The 24,136-nt window shown below is 35.1% G+C and overlaps 1 protein-coding gene across 9 annotated transcripts in view; it reads left to right on the top strand.

Moving 5' to 3' along the window:
- Window positions 1–24,136, top strand: part of APC (APC regulator of WNT signaling pathway) — a 133,687-nt gene that overhangs the window by 68,705 nt on the left and 40,846 nt on the right. For all 9 annotated transcript variants that reach the window (XM_045087134.1, XM_004761323.3, XM_004761320.3 and 6 more), the window contains 3 exons: window positions 1,847–1,955; window positions 4,544–4,657; window positions 15,587–15,670. In XM_045087134.1, coding sequence (XP_044943069.1) covers window positions 1,847–1,955; window positions 4,544–4,657; window positions 15,587–15,670 — 307 coding nt within the window. The remainder of the gene's footprint in view (window positions 1–1,846; window positions 1,956–4,543; window positions 4,658–15,586; window positions 15,671–24,136) is intronic.

The raw sequence follows: 24,136 nt of genomic DNA, 5'->3' as shown, positions 1-24,136 counted from the left end.
ATATATACAATAAAATGATAATAGGTGTCACTTTGGGAAAGAACCACATGATAAGAAATCACAGACTTTTTGTACCTACCGAGTCTTATCCCATGAACACCTTTATTTTGCATTTATGTTTAAAATGGTAAGATACAGAGTAACTTGATAGAGAATGTTATTGAGGACATTGATTGGGTTGTTTAGGAGTTACAGAGCAAATCCATCTTCAAATTCCAAACTAGAAAAAATTTCTCTCTCTCAGAATAACTTGTTATTAGTACACAGTGACTACATTTTTTAAAGTTTCTGCAACTAATCTTTTCTTTTTTTTTTTAATTCTAATATAGTTAACATATAGTGTTATGTTAGTTTCAGGTATACAATATATAGTGATTTGCCAATTCTGTACATTAGTCAGTGCTCATCAGGATAGATGTGCTCTTAATCTCCTTCACCTATTCCACCCATCCCCCTACCAGCTTTCCCTCTGGTAACCATCAGTTAATTCGCTACTATTTGTTTGTCTTTGTATGTTGTGTTCCTTAAATTCCACTTGAGTGAAATCATATGGGATTTTTCCTTTTTGACCAACTTATTTCACCTAGCATTATACTGTCTAGATCCAGCCATGCTGTTGCAAGTGGCAAGATCTCATTCCTTTTTATAGCTGAGTAATATTCCATAGTAGTTGTGTGTGTGTGTGTGTGTGTGTGTGTGTGTGTATTTGGGTATGCTTTTATGTATCTATAAAGAAGGTGTGAGTGTACATACATATATATCTATTCTTCTTTATCCATTCATCTATTGATGGACCCATGGATTGCTTCCATGATTTTGCTATCATAAATAATGCTGTAGTAAACATAGGAGTGCATGTATCTTTTTAAATTAGCGTTTTCGTATTCTTAACTTTTTGAGGAAACTCCATTCTGTTTTCCACAGCAGCTGTGCAATTTTACATTCCCCCCAGCAGTGTACAAGGATACCTTTTTCTCCCCATCCTCACCAGCACTTGTTTCTTGTGTTTTTGACTTTAGCCATTCTGACACATATGAGGTGATATCTTATTGTAGTTTTGATTTGCATTTCCTTGATGATGAGTGATGTTGAGCATCTTTTCATGTGTCTCTCGGCCATCTGGATATCTTCTTTGAAGAAGTGCACAGTGACAAAGTATTTCTTACTATTTTGGCTCTGAGAAGTTGAAAGCCACATCTGTGTCCAGTGCAGTGATATCCTATTCTCTAGGTTTATTTTTTGTATAATTACTGCTTTTCCTTATTCCTCTATTACATTTTTTATTCTTTATTAATTTTGTGTTTTGTTATATCTGTACTTTTTTCTGTAAACCATGATCATATTTTTAGACTGCAAATACAGTGAAGAAAGCCTTTGAAATGTAAATATTCTCGTAATAAATGTAATAAATATAAATATTCTAGTAAGGATATTGAATATCTTGGGTAAAAAAGTGAAAACTTTTTGATATTCAAATTTTATTCATTATAATATTCTAAGTAGTACCTTCAAAAGTCCACTTATTCATTATTAATACTTCGGTTTAAATAGAGAACATGACAATTACAACTGTTAAGAATTATTGTTATGGGGGCACCTGGGTGGCTCAGTGGGTTAAAGCCTCTGCCTTCAGCTCAGGTCATGATCCCAGGGTCCTGGGATCGAGCCCCACGTCCGGCTCTCTGCTCCGCAGGGAACCTGCTTTCTCCCCTCTCTCTGCCTGCCTCTCTGCCTACTTGTGATTTCTCTCTCTCTGTCAAATAAATAAAATCTTTAAAAAAAAAAAATTATTGTTATGTACTCTATTAGCATTGCGTAAACTTACCTTTTTTTAAAAAAAAAACAGATCATTACTTCTTGCTGATCTTGACAAAGAAGAAAAGGAAAAAGACTGGTATTATGCTCAACTTCAGAATCTCACCAAAAGAATAGATAGTCTCCCTTTAACCGAAAATGTAAGTAACTTAGCATTATGACCTATTTTAGGGCTTTAATAACTTCAGTCTTTTAAAAGTATCTGTGTTATTCATTTAAAAAATTCAGGATGATTACATTTTTTACTTATTTGTAAACTCTAATATGCTTTATCTTTATCTTAACTTTAAACTCAAATATATAATAACTAATGACTTAACTGACTTTACAAACTTTTTGTTTGTAAAGGTGATAAAACTTCATTATGCTCAAGCAAATATTTATTTTAAGCCCCCAATTAAGCAAATCTGTTAAGATTGAATTCTGTAGGACTCAGGATTCAACTTGGCAACTGGCTTTTTATTCTGTCTGTTGAATTACCAAACATACTCTGTAGAAATGTTTATTACCATCTATCTTTTGAACCACATTATATGCCATATAGTTTTTGCAATAAAAGTATCTTTGAGGATTATTTGAGTGCTGTTCTAGTTATTATAAATGACAAGATCTTTTGGCAAGGGTCTTAGGACTTTTTGTAAGTACTAAAATGTGTTTGTTTTGCTAATGTAACTATGTGAAAAAGAATTTACTCTTGGCAGCCTTTCCTTCCCCACCCAAACTCTCATGTCAGCCATTTTATTCATGGGGTGACACATGTAAGAACATTTCTGAATGTTCTGCAATACATTAATAATTTTAAACACAATTGTATTTTAACTGATTGTTGTTGATAAATATTTCTTAAAAATTTTAAAAAGAGGAAAAAATAGGGTAATTAAAATATATTGTCCTCTGTTAGATTTTTCATTTTCTAATAACACTTTTGAGAGGACATAATAAATGAAAAACAAAAGTAGAAAGAGGGAACATTTTGAAAACATGAACCTAGCCGGATTTCCTGACTGGGCATTGTCTGGCAGAACTAGAACCAGAAGCTTATATGCATAGTCTCCTAGAACAATCAGACAAGGTTTTGAGAGGAAAAGAATGGATCCCTTTTCCTGACAATGTCCTTGACATCTTCCTGGGAGTTAAAGAGACCCAGATAGTGAAAGAACAGTTAATGAAGAGTTCTTAGATTAGGAACCCAAGAAGGTTTGGTGGGATTTATACTCTTAAATTTAAGAAATACTTAAGCATAGTTTTGCTCCCATTCACATTGATAATTAGAATATACAAAATTTAGAGTTCAGTTGTCTGCATGCAGTCAGGTTTAGGAAAGAGCTCAGATGTATGTGATAGCTTGAGAGCAGTTGGTTAATAATCTGAAACAGATCAGTTGTCAAATAAATTGTTCCCATATTTATTACATAATCACATTTCTTTAATAGGATATATAAGACATTATAGACCATTTGGCAACATTACCAAGTATAAACTGTTGTGTGTCATAAATATTTTTTAATTTCATGAATTCTGCATTTATATTGGGAAGCAAGTTTCCATATGGAAATATTATCAAGATATTAGACATTACTTTTAAAACATCAGATCTAAACCACATTATTACAATATACTTTGTCACATTCAACTTTTTTTTTTGCAGGGGTTTTGGGAAGTGAAGGGTAAGTAAGTGGAGTTAAAGCTGGCTCACTGGGAATTAGAAATAACATACAGACTATTTCATCTGTGTTGCAACCATAATTTGGGTATGCCTGTAGAAATACATTATCTGCAGAATGTCATCTGCATTATTGCAAAGGGAAAGGGTTAGAACCCCCCTGACTTAACTGACAGTGCAGTTTGGAATCCTTGGACCTATAAAATGTTACTCTGAGTCAGACACATGTCTCACACAGCTGAGTATATAGAGCATAAAAAATCTATTGATTGTACTTCCTCATTTCCTTCATGGCCCATTATAATTTAATCAAACTTTTAGGTATTATTACCTCTTGGTGTATGTGTTTGAAAGTTTCATTACCTTGTCCTTTTCATCCTTTTGTATGCCTAGCAGTTATCTCAGTGCCTGGAATTTTAATTAGAGGATTAATTGATTTTTGAATGAATTAACACCCCCTGCAGGAAGAAGTACTTCTTTTTGTTTATTTCAGCTTTGCTTCACTTTTGGATTTTTACCAAAAAGTTTGTGTTGTTTTGTAATTTATGATTAACCTGTATTAAATAAAAACTCTTCCTTATCCTATTTTCGTCATCTTACAAATGGAGAAGTTTTCTCTGTTTAGTCTGTACATTTATAACAACCTTTAAACTGAGTTATAAACTTAAGGATAATGGATTGTTTCTTGATTTTTCTATGTTGTCCACATTAATGTGCTAATTTTTAATAAAGTGGTACCTCTTCGGTGCAGAAGATGGGAACTGAAGAAGGCATACCCTAATGGACCAATTATATATTTTAAGTGTATCAGTACAATTTAAACGTATTTGTGAGTATGGGGCAATAGAAATGTTTCAGCTCAGCATTTCACATCAGGGACCCAGACTGAGCCCAACACCTATCATCAAATTTTAGGATTCCTTGAAGCAAAAAATAATCTTGTTAGGCTCAATAACTTACATATTTGATATTCATGTTCTTTATTGGTATTTATATGCTTTTTTGCTTTTGCTGATAAATACATAACATGAGGTATTAACATTTCAATTTAATTTGTGGTTTTAGTTTTCCTTACAAACAGATATGACCAGAAGACAATTAGAATATGAAGCAAGGCAAATCAGAGTTGCAATGGAAGAACAACTAGGTACTTGCCAGGATATGGAAAAAAGAGCACAGGTAAATTATTTATTATTAACTATAAACCAGCACAGGCTAGAGAAGAGCTATTAAGAATGTAATGAATTATAGCTCAGTTAGCATTGATTAAATTTTATTATTAAAGGTAATTCTACCTTCACGTTGGCACTATTTCAAAATAATAATTTATCCTGGCTTCTGGGCAACATAGTCAGTGTTCACTTAATTCTGTGTCTACTATATTTCATTTCCCTGATATTGTTCTGCTCTGCAATTTAATTGTAATAGATGAAAAGGGTAGATGCTGGTCATCTGGTAGCTGATAGCTAACTTACTTCTCCTTGAGATTTTTACTTCTTACAATTTAAGTATGTGTAGTGATATTCAGAATATTTCACTGCTCTTTAAGTTGTATGCAAAAAAGGGAAGTCTTTATTTAGGGAAAGTAGAAAGGGAACATAGAGAATAGTCAGAAAGGTGAAATGAGTTGGATGGAGAACATTCCTGTATTTCTGCCCTCGGCTGATGTCAAGAAAGAATATTAAATAGCTTTGATATTTGCTAAGCATTTTCATACATTATTGAATTTAGTGCTTTGTATTTACATAAGTATATTATTTGCTGATATTTTTAAGCCCTGAGGAGGATTTGCTGTTTACCTTGTCTATTTCAGAGCAAGTGTAAGCATTAAAAAAAAAAAAAAGGAAAACTTTAGGAAAAATTGATAAGAAAACATTATTTGGAAGATTTTATTTAAGGGAATGGTAAATAAAAGGGACTACATATATTTCATCTGTGTGCTATAAATACATTTTTGTGTTATAAAAAGTTTTTCATAGTTTTAAAATCACTAATATAAGACATTTTATATCCCCATTTTATATCACCTTTTATATGGTAGCTTCCTAAACATCATGTATATTCATTTTATGCTACAGTATGTTAGTAGACTAAGGAGAAGGAGACATTTAAACACAAGTACCATGGTACCTTTTATAGTCCATACCTGTTAGTTTCAAGGTGGAGCTACAGGCTCAAATAATATATCCATGTTAGTTAGTTATGTTATAATTTGTATATATAATATACATTTTGTTAATATCCTCTCACCCCCATTCCATTCATATTAATGTCTTAAATGCCAAAAGTAAAACTTTAAAAACAAACCTTTTGGGGGGCCTGGGCAGTTCAGTTGGTGAAGTATCCTGCTCTTGGTTTTAGCTCAGGTCATGATCTCAGGGTCTTGGGATAGAACCACATCGTGCTCCATGCTCAGCAGGGAGTTTCCTTGATGTTCTTTCTCCCCATCTCCCTCCACCCACTCCTCTTTTTCTCTAAAATAAATAAATCTTCAAAAAAAATAAGACTTTCAATAGAAAATATACATGAATATCTTTCTAGTATCGGGGTAAAAAGAGATTTCTTAAACAAGTCATAAAACACTTTTTTTAAAGAAAAGACTGATAAATTTCACTGTATGAGAACTCAGGATTTATCTTTATCATGTACCTTAAAATATGTGAATTTGGGGAAGAATGGTAAATAATTCAGTAAATACATAAGTACAACTAGCAACCTATTTTGGAGAAATTTAATTAGATCCCTAATTCACATCTTGTACAAGAAAAATTACAAATGGATTAAATATCTAAATTTGAAAAATAAGCCTAAAATTAACAGAAGAAAATATAGGACAACAAATGTAAATTGTCATAAAATTTTAAAACATTCTGCAGAAGATAAACCAAGGGGAAAAAAAATTTAAGATTTTATTTATTCATTTGAGAGAGAGGATAAGGTGGGGGGGAGGGGCAGAGGCAAAGGGAGAAGCAGACTCTCCACTGAGCAGGGAGCCCAATGGGGAGCTCCATCCCTGGACCCTGGGATCATGACCTAAGCCAAAGGCAGACGATTATCTGATTGAGCCACCCAGGTGTGCCTAGGGAAAAAATTTTTAACGCATAAAAGCAAAAAGGTTACTATCCCTATAATGTAAGAATTCCTACAACGAATAAGAAAAAGACAATTTTCTTTAATGGGTAGAGGCTGTAATCTACTCATTGAAAAAAAAAATGCAGATGATTAGTAAACACATACAAATGACTGGTAAACAATTTAGGGAAATTCAAAATAAAATCCATTCTTACCCATCCCTGTATGAGATTTTCCATCTTCAGCTATTTTTGCTAACAGTTTGTTTATTGATTTATTTTTTATTTGTTCAGCACATATTTGGGCGTCTAGTAAGGTGGCCCCTGCCTTCCTGTATACATGCAAGCAATGGCTAGGAAAATGTACACCAGGTTTTTAATAGTACTTACTTTTGGGAACTGGGGATTTGTAAGATGAAAGTTCCTTACCCTTCCATTTTACCATAATTTTTTGTTATTATATGGGTAATAGAATTTATATGTTTCCTAGTTGATGGACTTTTAGGTTGAGGGTAATTTTTCACTGTTAAAACAACTGATAAACATAGTTATTCATATCTAGTAAATATGTGTAAACATCTTTTTCAGTTAAGAGTCACAATCTTTTTCTTAAGGAGTCATAAAAAATATATATATATTATTCTTTGTGGACCATATGGTCTCCGTCACAGCCACTCAACTCTGCCTATGTAGCAAGAAAGCAACCGTAGATCATATGTAAGCAAATCAGCATGATTGTGTTTCAATAAGACTTAATTCACAAAACAGATGGCTAATAGGCCCTAATCTGCTGACTTCAGCTTCAGGGTATATATCTACAAGCACCATTGCTGGCCATAAGGTATGAGTGTTTGTAACTAGTGTTGGCCAAATTGCACTCAAAATGATTTTAATGATTTACATTTCTAACAGTAGTATGTGAGAATCCTGTTTCTTCTGTATGTCTCCAGCCCTTGTGAGTCAGACTTCATAATTAACAGTTGGTGGGCAATGAAACATTAGCTTGTCATTTAATATATATTTTCTTGAATACTACTGAAGTTGAATATTCTTTCATGTATTTATTAGACTTTTGGACTTTGTTATTTTTTCATCTTTTTCCCATTTTCTATTATGTTAAAAATCTTACTCTTAAATATTTGAAAAATGTATTAATATCCTCTTGATACCACTTTGTTATAGATAATACATATCACAACTCCTCCCTGCAAAATCCATTACCTATTTTAGCTTTGTGATAACAAAAATTGAGTTTTTGTTATAGAGCTAAATTAAATATATTGCCATAGTTGTGCTTTCTATGAATTATACATCTTTTCCTATGTTACAATGTTTTATTTTTACAATTAAGTCTTGGCATTCTTCTCTAACATGCCATTATGTATGTTTTGGAGGTAGGGATCTAATTTTACATAGATACGCACAAGTGTATGTGATTTTTATATGTATGCATATGTAATTATTTAATATATGAGATACTTTAAATAATATGTTGGTTTTTATTAATATATGATCAATTATCTATAATACCATATACATAGATATGTGCATATTTATGTTTTTAACTAAATTACTTGTTATCTTTTTTTGATACTCCACTATCTCCCCATTGATTAGTAATGCCGTCTCTGGCATATGGGAAGTTTATATTTGCTGGATATATATAGATTCTATTCCATTAGTTTTTTTAAGTTTCTCTGTGCCTGCACTGATACCACATTGTTTTATTTGCAGTAGTTTTCTAAATCTTGGTACCTGATCAGAGTGTGTTCTCCTATTTTTGTTTGTAAAATTGTGGTTATATTCTGTCTCATTACTCTTCTGTCTGAAGTTTAGTTTGTTTCTCTAATTCAAAGAAAAGCCTAATACATTTTTTATTAAGTCACATTGAATTTATAAATTAATTTGAAGAGAATTCCTATCTGTGCAATATAAAAATTGGTTCTTGGTTGAAGGATGGAATCCCTAGCCAGACTTCCTGAGTTCTAATTCCAGACCTGCTATTTATCAGCACTGGTTTTAGGGAAATTTTCTGCCTCAGTTTTCTCATTGGTAAAATAGAATGCTAAACTGAAATGTGAGGATTAAATGAGTTAATACATGTAAAAGCACTTAGAATCTGACACACAGTAAACACTCAATATATAGTAGGTGTTATTAATTTTATATCTCCATTTATTAAGGGGTAATATTATGTCCCTCAATAAACTTTTGTAGTATCCTCTATAAAGATTTTATATATCTTTTTTTATTATTCCTAGGTACATAACTTTTTGCTACTATTATGAATAAGATTTACTATAATTACTAAATTACATTTAAGCAGTAAGTATCTAGTGACCTTCCAGAACACTTCTTTAATTCATCTCAGTAGTTTAAGATTTTCTTGCATTTTTCTTGCATTTTCTATATAAACTGTCAAATGGTAATTTTTTTTGCCGTTTACAGTTTTTTGTTTTTCTCTTTATATTGGATAAGAACTCAAATTCATCTTTGAACAAGAAGCAGTGATACTGGTCTTCTGTCTTACTATGACTAAAGGGACAACTCCTAAAATTTCACTTTTAAGTGTGTTGTTTACTCAGTTTTTGATAGATACTGTTTCTCAAGTTAAGGAATTTACCTTCTATTCCCAGTTTGTTGAGAGTTATCCTGAATCTGTATTCAACTGTATTACTCTTAGAGTTTTTTTAAAACAGATTTTCAAAAGTTACACCAACTACATTGCCCTGAACTGTTAAGCACTTGTTACTAAGCATAGTTTTGCCAGTAGTCAATGTTATCATGTAAAAAAAGGAAAGAAATGTTACTAGCTTCTTCCATTTTCTTTCTTTTTTTAAATTTTTAATATTTTATTTATTTATTTGACAGATAGGCAGTGAGAAAGGGAACACAAGCAGGGGGAGTGGGAAAGGGAGAAGCAGGCTTCCCGCAGAGCAGGGAGCCCGATGCGGGGCTTAATCCCAGGACCCTGTGATCATGACCTGAGCCAAAGGCAGATACTTAACCAACTGAGCCACCCAGGCACCCCACGGCTTCTTCTGTTTTCATTTTGAGAAACAGAAGCACAAAGGTAGTGTTGTTAGAAATCCTCTATCACAGTGGATATCAAAACATAGAATGACTTCAAGATTTAGTGACATATTGGCAATACAGAAACCAAGAGGAATATTAAATACAGTTTCCTACTTTCATTTTTTTCTTAAAGATTTTATTTATTTGTTTGACAAAGAGATCACAGGTAGACAGAGAGGCAGGCAGAGAGAGAGAAGGAAGCAGGCTTTTTGCCGAGCAGAGAGCCGAATGTGGGGCTTGATCCCAGGACCCTGAGATCATGACCTGAGTTGAAGGCAGAGGCTTAACCCACTGAGCCACCCAGGAAGCCCCTTACTTTCATATTTTAAATATTAAAATTTTTAATGTAAAATTTTATTGGTGGACACCCGCCCCCCAACCCCCGGCTCCTGGGCTGTGCTTCTAAGGAACCCATCAAGCAGCTTTAGTCCCAGTGCTCTAGGGCCCCTCCTATAGAAGACTAGGACACAAAAAGCTTGCTGGTGCTGCTCCTCAGCTGTGCGCTATGGGGACACCTGCCCTCTCCAATACTCTCTTAGCCAGAGCCCATATGAGGCAGTGCCAGAGAACTGGTTGTGTGCAGGCAAGTCCCTACAGTGGCCACCACTACTCCACAGTGACTCCTAACCCCCAGAGAAAGGGAAAGATAACCACACATACAAGTCAGAGGAGGCCCCACCAGTGGACTGGAAGCAGGCAGGTGGTTTGACAACACAGAGGAAGGACACGGCAGTCTGGTGCTACTGCATCTCTAGCAAATACCTGGTCTGGCTCAACTCAAGTCCAAGTCATCCCCAGACTGGCCCACTACCACTACAGAAACGAGACTCTGCCTACAACAACTGGTAGAGAGCCATTGCAGCTGGCTGGACTGAAGGAAAAAGCAGCTCAGCCACAACAGCAGGGCACACGCATCTCACATAGGAGATACCCCTAAAGTACCAGGTTCTGGTGAACAGGGGACACAGTGGAGCACTGTGGACCTCTTCTTCATAAGACCATTTAGTTTCAGGTGCAGGAAACAGGACTGTCTTTCCTAACACAGAGAAACAGATACAGAGAGTAAGACAAAATTAGATAGAAGAATATGTCCTAAATGAAACAGTAGGATAAAAATCACAGCCAGAGACCTAAGCAAAACAGAGGTACATAATATGCCTGAGAATTCAAAGAAATTATCGTTAATATACTCACCGTACTTGATGGGAAAAGAGTGGAAGACTCAGTGACAATGAGATAAAAAAAAAAGTAACAGAGATGAAGAACACATTAAATGAAATAAAAATACTCTAGATGGAATACATAGTAGAAGCAGAAGAATGAATCAGTGACTTGCAGGACAGAGTAGTGGAAAGTAATCAAGCTGAGCAGATGAGAGGAAAAAATGACGCAAAATGAGAATAGACTTAGGGAACTCATTGATACCATCAAGTATAATAACATTTGCATTATGGAGATCCCAGAAGGAGAAAAGAGAGAAGAGGGGGGCAGAAAATTTATTTGAAGAGAAAATAGCTGAAAACTAACTGAGTCTGGGGAAGGAGACAACTCTACATCCAGCAGGCACAGAGATCCCCCCAACTAAATCAGCCCAGCAAGGTCCACACCAAGACATATAGTAAGTAAGATGGCAAAGACTAGTGATGAAGAGAGAATTTTAAAAGCAGCAAGAGAGAAGAAACTAGTTACATACAAGAGGAACCCTATAAAGCTATCAGTAGATTTTTCAGCAGAATTTTTTAGGCCAGAGAGGAGGAGTATGATATATTCATAGTAGTGGGGGAAAAAAAATCCTGCAACCAAGAATATCCAGCAAAGTTATCACTCAGAATAGAAGGAGAAATAATTTCCCAGACAAGCAAAAGTAAAGGAACTCATTACCACTAAACCAGCCCTACAAGAAAAGTTTAAAGGTGACTTTTTAAGTGGAATGGAAAGACCAAGCAGAAAGGAAAAAGTAAGGAAATTAGGAAGCACAAAAGTAGTAAAAATAAGTATATCTATCAGTCAAAGGGGGATGCCTGGGTGGCTTAGTTGGTTAAGTATCTGCCTTTGGCTTAGGTCTGGATCCCAGGGTCCTGGGATGGAGTCCCGCATTGGGCTCCTTGATTAGCAGGGAGCCTTCTCCCCCTGCCTGCTGTTCCCCCTGCTTGTGTCCTCTCTCTCGCTCTCTCTCTCTCTCTGTCTGGTGAATAAATAAAATCTTTTTTAAAAAATCAGTCAAAGGACTCACAAAATAAAAGGATATAAAGTATGATATCATATACCTAAAATATAGAAAAGAGGAGTAAAGAATGGGTCCAACCTTAAGTGGCCGTCATCTTAATATAGACTTCTCTGTATATGAGATGATGCATACAAACCAAATGGTAACTACCAATCAAAAACCAGTAATATTCAAAAATAAAGAGAAAGGAATCCAGGTATATTACTCAAAAAAATCAACTAGTTTTGAGAAGAGAGCAAGACAAGAAGGGAATGGAGAAAAACTACACAAACAAACATAAAACAAGTAACAAAATGACAATAAATACATACCTATCAATAATTACTTGAAATGTAAATGGACTAAATGCTCCCAAAAATAAGGGTGACAGAACGGATTTAAAAAAAAAAAAAAAAAAAAAAAAACAAGACCCATCTATGTGCTGCCTATGAGAAACTCATTTCAGACCTAAAGCCATAACACAGATTGAAAGTGAAGGGCTAGAGAAGCATTCATCATGTAAATGGATGTGAAAGGGAAGATGATGAGATAGCAATACTTCTATCTGACAAAATAGACTTTGAAATAAAGACTGTAACAAAAGACAGAGAAGGACATTATATAATCATTAAGTAGATAATCCAGCAGGGAAATCTAACAATTGTAAATATTTATGGATCCAATATGGGAGCACCCAAGTACTTAAAGGGGTTAAAAACAAACATAAAGAAAGTGATAGATGGTAATGCAGTAATAGTAAGGGATTTTGAAACCCCACTTATATTCAATGAGCAGATTGTCCAAACAGAAAATCAAGAAGAAACAGAGGCTTTGAATGACACATTGGACTCGGAGGATTCAACAGATAAATTCAGAACATTCCATCCTAAAACAGCAAAATATATATTCTTCTCAAGTATAGATGGAACATTCTCCAGAATAGATCACATATTAGGCTACAAAAAAGTCTCAGCAAAGTCAGAAAGATCAAAGTCAACCCATGCATCATCTCTGACCACAACACTATGAAAGTGGAAATGAACCACAAGAAAAAATCTGGAAGGACCACAAATATGTGGAGGCTAAATAACATGCTACTAAACAATGAATGGGGTCCACTAAGAAATCAAAGAGAAAACCAAAAAATACATGAAAACAAATAAAAATGAAAAAATGATGGTCCAAAATCTTTGGGATGCAGCAAAAGCTATTCTAAAAGGGAAGTTTATAGCAATATAGGCCTACCTCAAGGTGCATGAAAAATCTTTAAAAAACCTGACCTTCCACCTAAAGCAGAAGAACAAACAAAACCCAGTGTCAGTAGAAGGAAGGAAATAACAAAAATTAGAGTAGAAATCAACAAAATAGAAATTTAAATAAGCAGTAGAACAGTTGATGAAACCAATTGCTGATTCTTTGAAAAGATCAACAAAATGCATAAACCCTAAGCTAGACTCATTAAAGAAAGAGAGAGAGGGGTGATTCAAATAAAATCAGAAATGAAAGAGGAGAGATAACAGCTGACACCACAGAAATACAAAGGATTATAAGAATGTTATGAAAAATTATATGCCAACAAGTTGGACAACCTAAAAGAAATGGATAAATTCCTAGAAATACAGTTTTTCAAAATTGAATCAGGAAGAAATAGAAAATTGGAACAAACTGGTTACCAGCAATGAAATTCAATTAGTAATCAAGACTCCCAGCAAACAAGTCCAGACGAGATGGCTTCATAGCAAAATTCTACCAAATATTTAAAGAAAATTTAATACCTCTTCTCAAACTATTCCAAATGACAGAAAAGGAAGGAAAACTTCTAAATTTATTCTACAAGGAATACATTACCCTGGTATAGAAACCAGATAAAGACACTAGAGAAGGAGAACTACAGGCCGGTAACTGTGGTGCACATAGATGCAGAATTCCCCAACATAATATTACCAAATTGAATTCAAGTTTAAAAAAAAATCATTCACCACTATCAAGTGAGATTTACTTCCAGGATGCAAAGGTGGTTGGATATTCATAAATCAGTCAATGTGATGCATCACATTAATAAGATTAAGGATAAAAACCATATGATCATTTCAATAGATGTAAAAACAAAAAAAGCATTTGACAAAGTACAACATACATTCATGATAAAAACCCTCCACAAAGATCTAGGGGGAACATACCTCAACATAATAAAGACCTTATATGAAAAATCCAGAGTTAACATCATTCTCAAAGAGGAAAAACTCCAGAGTTTTTCCCCTAAGATCAAGAACAAGACAAGGATATCCACTCTCACTTTTATTAACATAATACTGGAAGTCCTAGCCATAGCAATGGAACAAGAAAAAGGGATAAAAGGCATTTAGATTGTTAAGGAAGAAGTAAAACTTTCAGTGTTTGCAGGTGACGTGATACTGAATATAGAAAACCCTAAAGACTCCACCAAAAAACCACTAGAATTAATAAACAAATTCAGAAAGGTCCCAGGATACAAAGTCACTTTATAGAAATTATTTGCATTTCTATACACTAATAATGAAGCAACAGAAAGAGAAATTAAGAAAGATATCCATACTACCCAAAGTGAAGTACACATTTAATGCAATCCCTATCCAAATACCAATAGCATTTTCCACAGAACTAGAACAAACAGTCCTAAAATGTGTACAGAACCGCAAAAGACCTGAATAGCCAAAACGATCTTGAAAAAGAAAAAACTGAAAGTATCACAATTCCAGATTTCAAGTTATACTACAAAGCTGTAGTAATCAGAACAGTAGGGCACTGGGACAAAGAGACATAGATCGGTGGAATGGGATAGAAAGCCCAGAAACAAATCTACAATTATACGGTCAATTAATTTTCAACAAAAGAGGCAAGAATATGCAATGGGAAAAAGACAGTCTCTTCAACAAATGGTATTGGGAAAACGGGATCACTTTCTTACACTTTCTTACACAATACTGAATTCAGAATGGATTAAAGACTTAATGTGAGATTAAAGACTTAAATGTGAGACTCATAACTATAAAAGTCCTAGAAAGAGCATAGGCAGTAATTTCTCTGTAGCAACTTTTTTTTTTAAATTAAAGATATTATTTATTTATTTATTTAACAGAGCAAGAGATACTTTCTTACTTCCACTTCTGTTCATGAAATTAAAGCAAAATCTTGGTTTTAACATCATTGTGATCCTAGGTTTGGGAATAAAAATAATGTTTAGCTGCAGAAGGTATTTGGGAAAGGTACAGCTGAAAGGTACTCATGTCTTGTAATAGGAATAACTCTTGAACAGGTTAATTGTACTGTTTAAACCCCGATATCTACTAAAACAAATCAGATGCTCCTCCCTTTCATGCATATGCTTGTGTGTGTAGACATTACCATGCTTTCTATAAATCTGTTACATTATACTGGCATCTGGATTAGGATAAAGATCAAGTTTAGGTGTAATTTTCAATTTCTTGAACTGTTTTTTGAGAATAACTTAAATACAAATTTTTTTACCATCTGCATCAGGCAATTTGATGTATGACTTACATATTTACCATTTCCCTAAACAAATCTATCATATATAATTAGACTTACTAAAAAATTGAACTGCCACAATATATCACCAGTGTATGAATGTACAAACTGCTTTTATAAGAATGATTTAGCATAACCCTGAGCTGTTACATGATAGCCATAGTATGACTGTTTATACTAATGTTTTTAATAAAATTAGATCTGATTTGGTTACTTACTTTCTTTTAGCGAAGAGTAACCAGAATTCAACAAATAGAGAAGGATATACTTCGTATACGACAACTTTTACAGTCCCAAGCAACAGAAGCCGAGGTTAGTAAACTGTTTCTTTGTTTGTTTGTTTGTTTATAGATATAAATATAGTTGTTTTAAGATAATAAAATATGTCTAATTAATGTGGCATCATTGAAATACAGATGTTCTAAAGAATTGAGACACTTCATAAGGTTGTTCATGAAAGTAAGTGAAATTACCAAGAACCTTGATTATGCTGATCTTTTAATAATTCCTACCCAGTTAAAATCTATAGAGCCATAAATACAAATGCTTTACTTAAGTCATCAGATTCCATATAATCAGATAACTAACTTAATTTGGCTGTTATCAACTAGTAAATAAGCTATTACCTCTCTGTAATTCATGATTAAAATTGATCATACAAATTTATTTATGCTTGCTCTACAATCCTCATTAAAATTACAATAAAAGGATAAAATGAAAAAGACATAAAGACAGGGAAGGTAATAATAAAATTGGGGGAGCTGGAAAGCAGGTAAATAAATGCACGATTTTAGTATATGGTAGTGAATTAAACCCTTAGGTCAGCAGTAGGGGGTCTTGAAGCAACTCATTTTATACTATAGAGTCTTAAAGGATTCCAAAATAGGTCCCTCTGTATGTGAGGCTAAAATTTTAGTTAGAGGATGATTGAAAATTTGTTAAGAAGCAGGTGGAGCCTCCAGAGGCTGTCTTGAACTCTCAGTAGTGGGTATCTTCTTTCCAATCCCAGCAAAAGAAGAGGAACTTATTCTAGAAAGGCTAAAAGAAAGGGTCTTTTGATAGGGGTAACCCTAGTGTAACTGAAGTTGGGATATCATACTAAAAACTGAAATAAGTAAAAATTTTCTTACTGAATGCTGAAACCTTCACTGGCATCCAGGCTTATAATATAGGCAAGTTCCGGGGCGCCTGGGTGGCTCAGCGGGTTAAGCCGCTGCCTTTGGCTCAGGTCATGAACTCGGAGTCCTGGGATCGAGCCCCGCATCGGGCTCTCTGCTCAGCAGAGCAGCTCTCCTCTCTCTCTGCCTGCCTCTCTGCCTGCTTGTGATCTCTCTCAATAAATCTCTCTCAAATAAATATATATATATATAGGCAAGTTCCTAGCAACTGCTTCTCTAAGAAATGTGACTAACCCAAGAAAATAGACCTAAAGGTACTGATATTGGAAGATTCCCCAATAAAACAACCCAGCCAGACCACCCTATAGAGTAGCTGTAGTTGCCAGTCTTCATCCCTCATGCATAGAATGTCACTTAACCTTTTTGTAAGTAGCCCATTCTGAAGTAGGGATGGACAATTAAAAACTACAAGACTAATGGAAAAAGACAGTATGCAGAGAGAACACTTTAAAACCTAAAACTAATGTTAATATTCTCATAAAAGGAAATGCATCCACAGTGGTAGAAAACAATGGTACATAAAAAGAACATTCAGAGAATTCAAGAAGGAGTTCCTGAGAATTAAAAGTATGGTGTTAGCAGAAATGAAAGACAGACTTCTCAGAAAATAGACCAGAAAGGTATGAGATGGAAAACAGAAAAGGTAAGAAAATCAAAGAATCATTCCTGGAGGGTTCACTAGCCAAATAAAAAGGAGCTCCAGAAAGAGAATGGAGGAGCTAGAGGGGGGAAATAATCACAGAAATAAAATACCCTAGACTTGAGGGGCATAGTGTTCCAGATAAAATGGTCTTTTCAGTATCCAATACCACAGATTAAAAGAATCCCACAGAAGGCACATGGCACAGTTTCATTTCACTAGGAATAAAAATAAAGTCCTAAAACATTCTAGAGAAGGAGAGGAAAACAAACAAGAAAAAGAAAACAGGAATGTAAATGTCTTTAGTTATATATACACCAACACTGGAAGCTGGGAAGCACGTACCAATTTCTTAAAATTTCTGAAAGAAAATTATTTCCAGCTATATTCTAACACCTGTTCTCTGACACGGCTCGGTGTCCCGTAATTCTGTTCAGTTCTAACACTGACTACCCGGAGAGCAGAGTGCAGACCCCCCATTTAAGGATAAAGTCATTCACAAGACTGACATTACTGCAGACACCAGCTGCAAGTGTCAGCTGTCCCCAAGCCACCTGTACTCTGCCCAGCTTGCTGTAAATTCTACTGCAAGTGGGTATATTCTAATACCATTCAATTCTGACACTTAACTACCTGGAGTGAACATATCCTATACAGGTTAATGGCAGAGTGCTTCAGAAGACTACCGCTCCACAAGCTACCCATACTTGTGTCCAACTGGCTACAAATTAGGGGTTTCCCACATCCCCCTAGGTTTATTAATTTACTAGAGTGACTCAGAACTCACTGGAATTACTACACATACAATTGCAGTTTTGATAGAGAGGATACAGATCAGGAACCGCCAAATGATGAGACCAATGTAGGGTAATATCTGGGGAAAGTGAGAGATAAAGAATGCAGAGCTTCTGTGCTCTCATAGACTCTCAACAGTTCATTCTCCCAGCACATCAGTATATTCAAAATCAGGAAGCTCCACTGAGCTTTAGCATCCACAGTTTTATTGGGAGTTCATTATGTAGGTGTGCTTGATTAAACAGGTAGCTATATGATTGACCTCAATTTCCAGCCCCCTCTCTTACTCCTTTCTGGAAGTCAGTCTGGCCCAGAGTTCCAACCTTCTAGTCACCTGGTTGGTTGTTTTCCTATATGCCTGACTCTTAATATCATAGGTGCTTTGACTTGAGTATATCTGAATCTGAGATATGCAGAAACGTGTATTTGCTAAGTAGGCATTTTAAGTACAAGTACTATGAAGTCATATTCCTAAAAGCAGTTTAACTTGGCTCTCTTAAGCCAATAAAAACTGGCTATTTGTAATATAAGGAATAAGTGTCCATTTTGCAATGTTGACTCTTAAGGACTAGGGGGAAAAAAGAACAGTATCTCTGCTCCTTTTTCAGTCTCACTGGTATCGTTGTTGTCAGTATTCTGGTTGTTGCCACTCCTTTGACTTTTCAGTGTAGTTTATCTTTTTCCCCCACCTTGATTTAATTTATTACGCTCTATTTTTTAAATTATTTGTAAAGAGGCAGCCTTTTGTTTTTATTGAACAGCACTACATTTTATATTTTCTCGTTTAAATTTTCTGCTTTCTTTGCTGCTATTGTTTTTCTCATTTCTTTAGTTACAGTTTTTTCCTATCTTTTATATCCTGATTATTATTGTTTGTCTGCATCAAGCAGATTCTTTTATATTTTGGAATGAATATTCACATTTTTTTCTAGTTGATTGAATCTTGTATGAAATAGCTCTGTGTATTACATTTAATGCTCTCCACCTTGAATTTCATTTTTTCTGCTATTAATATTACTACCCTAGCTTTTTGTTGTCATTTTCCCACTATAACTATTCCCTGCTGGTAATTCCAAAGTTTACCAACTTTCTGGCCTCCAGAAAGCCCTAAAAAATTGTCATTTGTTGATTGCCACCCTTATTTTCCAACATGGTTCTGAGTTTTTTGCAGGTTGGAGACTTGTTTGTGTTTTTTGTATTTGTTCAACTTCTATCCATACCATTAGATCTGGGGCCAACAGTCCACTGTTGTAATCCAATCTCTTCTTGCTTTCTTTCTTATGAAAATGATTATATCAGTCATAGCCTACAGTGGTTACGTTTTGTCTACTAGTTCAGCGAATGTAGATTAAACAAAGGTACCATGTTACATTTAAGAAAGAACAAGAACTAAAAAAAAAAAAAAAGAAAGAAGAACAAGAACTTTTTTTATTTGCTTTTTAGTTTCTTTATTCCATTGTTGTTGTTCAGCTAATAATAGATAAGTGGAAGGATCTGGAAAATGGAGAAAACCAGGATTTGGACACCCATAAATTAGTTCATACATAGTAGAGACAAGAAAAGAGAAGATAATAATAGTAACATTATTATTAATATTAATTTCAGATTATTTTCTCAAATTAATTTCAAATAATTTCTCCATGAAGCGTATTGCATATAGCATTGTCTTTGTCCTACCTGTTGACAGCTCTGGCTTAGGGTCTAGACACAGTATGTAATTCAAGTGATGTAATTATTGCACATGATTCAAATATGAAAAATTACAAAAAGATACAGGAAACAACCAGTTCTACCCCTTTCTTGTGTATCTCCTCAGAAAAGCTGGATTACTAATCGACAAGCAAATACACTTGGGGAGATCAAAAAGATGGGATCTGGGGGGAGAATTGTAGGGTGGTTGTAAAATCTTTAGAAAATAGCCAGTGAGAAAGCCAGGTCACTCCATCAGTTGAGCATCTGTCCTCGTTTCAGCTCAGGTCCTGAGATCGAAGTCCGTATCAGGCTCTGCTTTCTGCAGGGCATCTGCTTAAAGATTCTCTGTCTTGTTCTTGCTCTCAAATAAATAAGTAAATAACTCTTTAAAAAAAAAAGAAAGAAAGAAAGAAAGATAAAGAAAATAACCAGTGAGAAATATTTATTAAAATCCTATACAAAGTATTTTTATGACTATTAATAAGGAGACAGCTCAATTTAAAAATGGGCAAAAGATTTTAGTAAACATTTCACCAGAAAAGGTACAGCAATGGCTGGTAAGCACATGAAAATATGCTTACTGTCATTAGTCATTCAGGAAATGCAAATCAAAACCACAGTGAGATACCAGTTTATACCCATTAGGTTGGCTGTAATCATAAGGACAGTTAATAAGCATTGGCAAGGATGTGAATAAATAGAAGTTGTCATACTTTACTATTGGGAATGGAAAATGTACAGCCACTTGGAAAACAGTTCGGCAGTTACTTAAAATACTAAACATAGAGTTACCGTGTGATCCAGCAATTCCACTTCAAGGTACCTATCCAAGAGACATGAAAACATACGTTTACACACAGACTCTAACTTGAATGTTCATAGCAGTATTATTCATAGTAACCCCCAAAGTAGAAACACTGCAAATGGGGATCAGCTGGTGAATGATTAACACAATGTGGTATATCTTTACAACTGAATACTGTTCTGCAATAAAAAGGAACAGATTGGTGATACATGCTGTAACGTGGATCAAGCTCAAAAACATGCTATGTAAAAGAAACCAGACATGTAAGTCTGCATGTTTCATTTATAAGAAATGTCCAGAGGGCGCCTGGGTGGCTCAGTGGGCTAAGCCGCTGCCTTCGGCTCAGGTCATGATCTCAGGGTCCTGGGATCGAGTCCCGCATCGGGCTCTCTGCTCAGCAGGGAGCCTGCTTCTTCCTCTCTCTCTCTCTGCTTGTCTCTCTGCCTACTTGTGATCTCTCTGTGTCAAATAAATAAATAAATAAAATAGGAAGAAAAAAAAAAAAAAGAAAGAAAAGAAATGTCCAGAAAAGTCAGATTTATAAAGACAGAAAGTAGTTAAGCCAGGGACATGGGTGGGAATGAGGATTAACTAAAACGGGATTCTATTAGAATGATCAAAATGTTCTAAAGATGGATTATGGTGATCCTTGGTACACTTAGGAAAAAATGATACCCTTGGGGTGCCTGGGTGGCTCAGTGGGTTAAGCCTCTGCCTTCGGCTCAGGTCATGATATCAGAGTCCTGGGATGGAGCCCCTCATTGGGCTCTCTGCTTAGCGGGGACCCTGCTTTCCCCCTCTCTCCCTGCCTACCTCTCTGCCTACTTGTGATCGCTGTCAAGTAAATAAATAAAATCTTTTTTTTTAAAAATGGTACCCTGGAGCACCTGGGTGGCTCAGTGGGTTAAAGCCTCTGCCTTCGGCTCAGGTTATGATCCCAGGGTCCTGGGATCGAGCCCCGCATCGGGCTTTCTGCTCAGCAGGGAGCCTGCTTCCTCCTCTCTCTCTCTGCCTGCCTCTCTGCCTCCTTGTGATTTCTATCTGTCAAATAAATAAATAAATATTAAAAAAAAAAAGAATTAAAAAAATGGTACCCTTAAATGGGTGAATGTTGTGGTATGCAAATATCTCAACAATTTTTTTTTTTAACTTTTTTCAAGCCCTAGGGTAGTAAAATTTGGGGAAGTTTGTCCAGCGACTCTGGAAATGAGGATGCCAGTTAGGATTATTCTTTCATAGGAATCAGCAACAGTTTCTTTGCCTTCAGTGTTGAACAATGGTAAAGAGTGTTCACTTCAATATACTGAAATTGGACCATGGTAAAGAGTGCAGGCAGGCCTAGGACCAGTAAAAGAATAAAGGGAAGTAAATAACAAATAAGGAAAGAAAATAAAGATAGTAAGTGTTAAATACTAGTTTGCGTCCTGGCGTCAGGCTTCTGATCCCAGTTCTGACTCTGCCGTTACTAGGTATGAGACCTAAAGCCAGGTACTAATCTTCTCTGTGCTTCAGTTTCTTTATCTGTAAACTGGGGATAATAATAATACCTACCTCATAGAGTTGGAATAAGGTTTAAATAAATCAGTAGATGCCAAGTGATTAGTGCAGAGTAAACGTTGGACTTTTTTTTTTTTAACTTGATCATATTCATCATTCTATCATCAGATGGACCTCTTAATCCTTCAGGACTACTGTGTTTCTGTGGATCCCCCATTCTCCTCTTTTTGGAAGTGACTTTACTAATCTTCCTCAATAATTCCATCTCCTCCTTCATAGAGGAAACATTATCTGTTGTCAGAACTGCCTGTTCTTCCTGTCAGAAGACGTTCTGCCTTCTTGTGTGTGCTTTGGATTTTCAACTCCTGCCTTTTAAGAACTCCTTACTCATCTCTTTTCTCTCACATATTTATCTTCTTTCTCTTCTGTGACCAGCTTTGCATTGACATTTAAACACGCTCAAATCTTATCTTTCAAAATATAAAATGAACCTTCCTTAATTCTGCCTTTCCCTGCAACTACCTTCCTCTGTGGGTCCCCTTACCTCCCTCATTGTCTTTCCCCATTCCCCCACTGCACAGGTGTTTCTGGACTCCCAAGCCTGTATTTCCTCCCCACTGTTCACTCTTAAAACACACCAGTCTAGCTAGTCTCTACTCCCATCAGCGATTTCTATATTATTAACTAACTTGGTATTTTCAGTCTTCATCTTGACATTTTCTACATTATTAAACATTTCCCATTGCTTGAAATATTCTTCTCTTGGCATTTATGGCAACACTGTTTTTTTTTTTTTCTCCCACCTCTTTGGCTTTTTGTATGTATTCTTTAAGTCATTTCTTTTATCTGTATTATCTTTCCCTTAGACCATCTGTATGCTTATAGTTTTACTTACCTTTTATACACTATTGGCTCTTAAATTCATTTTTCTAGTCCTGAGTTCCAGACTCCTAAATCTGTGTGCCTTCTTTGCATCTCCACTTAAATGTCTCCAAGACACCTTAAATCCAACATACTCAAAATGTAGTTAATGATCTTCTCCTCCTAAGTCCTTCTTACCATGCCACTTCCTCCAAAAAACCCTCACTCTGTTAGTATTAACTTCTGTGCAAGTGACACCATCATTATTCAGTTGTGTGAGCTAAGGAATATAGGAATAATTCTTGACACAAGATCTCTTCTATTCCATATCCATTAGTATCAAGTCCTTCAGATTTACCCCTCTGTCCCTACTTCTTTTATCCATGTCACTGCTTGCCTGGTATCAGGTACCATCATCTCACGCTTAAATTTAAAACATTAGCTTCCAAACTGGTCTCCTCAATGTTTCCTACCTATTTAGACCATTTAAAATTAGAATTTGACCTTATAAAAACAATTTATATTAACTTTTCCCATTAATAGCCTCGTATCAGTTATTTGAGGGCAGAAGTGGTATATGAGAATCACACTAAAATTCAACAAAATGAGTAAGATTTTTTTTTTACCATCTTTTTTTCTACCTTCTGCACCATGATTTTTCTAACATACTTGAACAAACCACCTCCTCCCCCTACCACATGTCCTTTGCATATGATCTGCTTACCTAAAACCTTCCCCTAACTCTGTCCCTTGCCCCAGAACTCCTTTAGATCGCAGTTCAAGCAGCATTTTTTAAGAAGGCTCCTTCCCAAACTGTTAGACCATGTGATATCCCTCTGCTTGTTTATTCTCACAGCGCCTATACTCTCTTCAGTGTGCTTGTCAGTTTTTACTTCATTGTTAGTTCTCTCATGGTATCCCTGATGAGACTTTGAGCTTGAGGAGTATGTAGAACAGTGCCTTATTTTGCCAGCACTATATTCTGTGGCACCTCGTACAAGTATCTAACATAAGTAGATGCTCAGTAATTACTTTTACATTGACATCTTTAATTATGTTAGTGTCAAATCTTTGTGTTTTTAATAGGATTTTTATTTATTTTGTCTCTCGATTTGACTTTGTAATATTTCTACTTTTATTGAATTTGTTGAATTTTATAGTGGTATTTTCATATGATACTATTTTTTCTTCTATTTCTGAATTATTGAGCTACCTCATTTTTGCCTATATATAACTTGACTAGTTTATTGATAGAAATATTTCATGTAAATTAACTTTTAAGTCACATTTAAATGGTCTAGGAAAGCTTG

This window comes from Mustela putorius, unplaced genomic scaffold, assembly GCF_011764305.1.
Source record: "Mustela putorius furo isolate JIRA1106 unplaced genomic scaffold, ASM1176430v1.1 tig00001059_pilon_pilon_pilon, whole genome shotgun sequence".
NCBI lineage: Eukaryota > Metazoa > Chordata > Mammalia > Carnivora > Mustelidae > Mustela > Mustela putorius.
The sequence above is the reverse complement of the archived record's forward strand: the minus strand, read 5'-3'. Positions and strand labels throughout refer to the sequence as shown.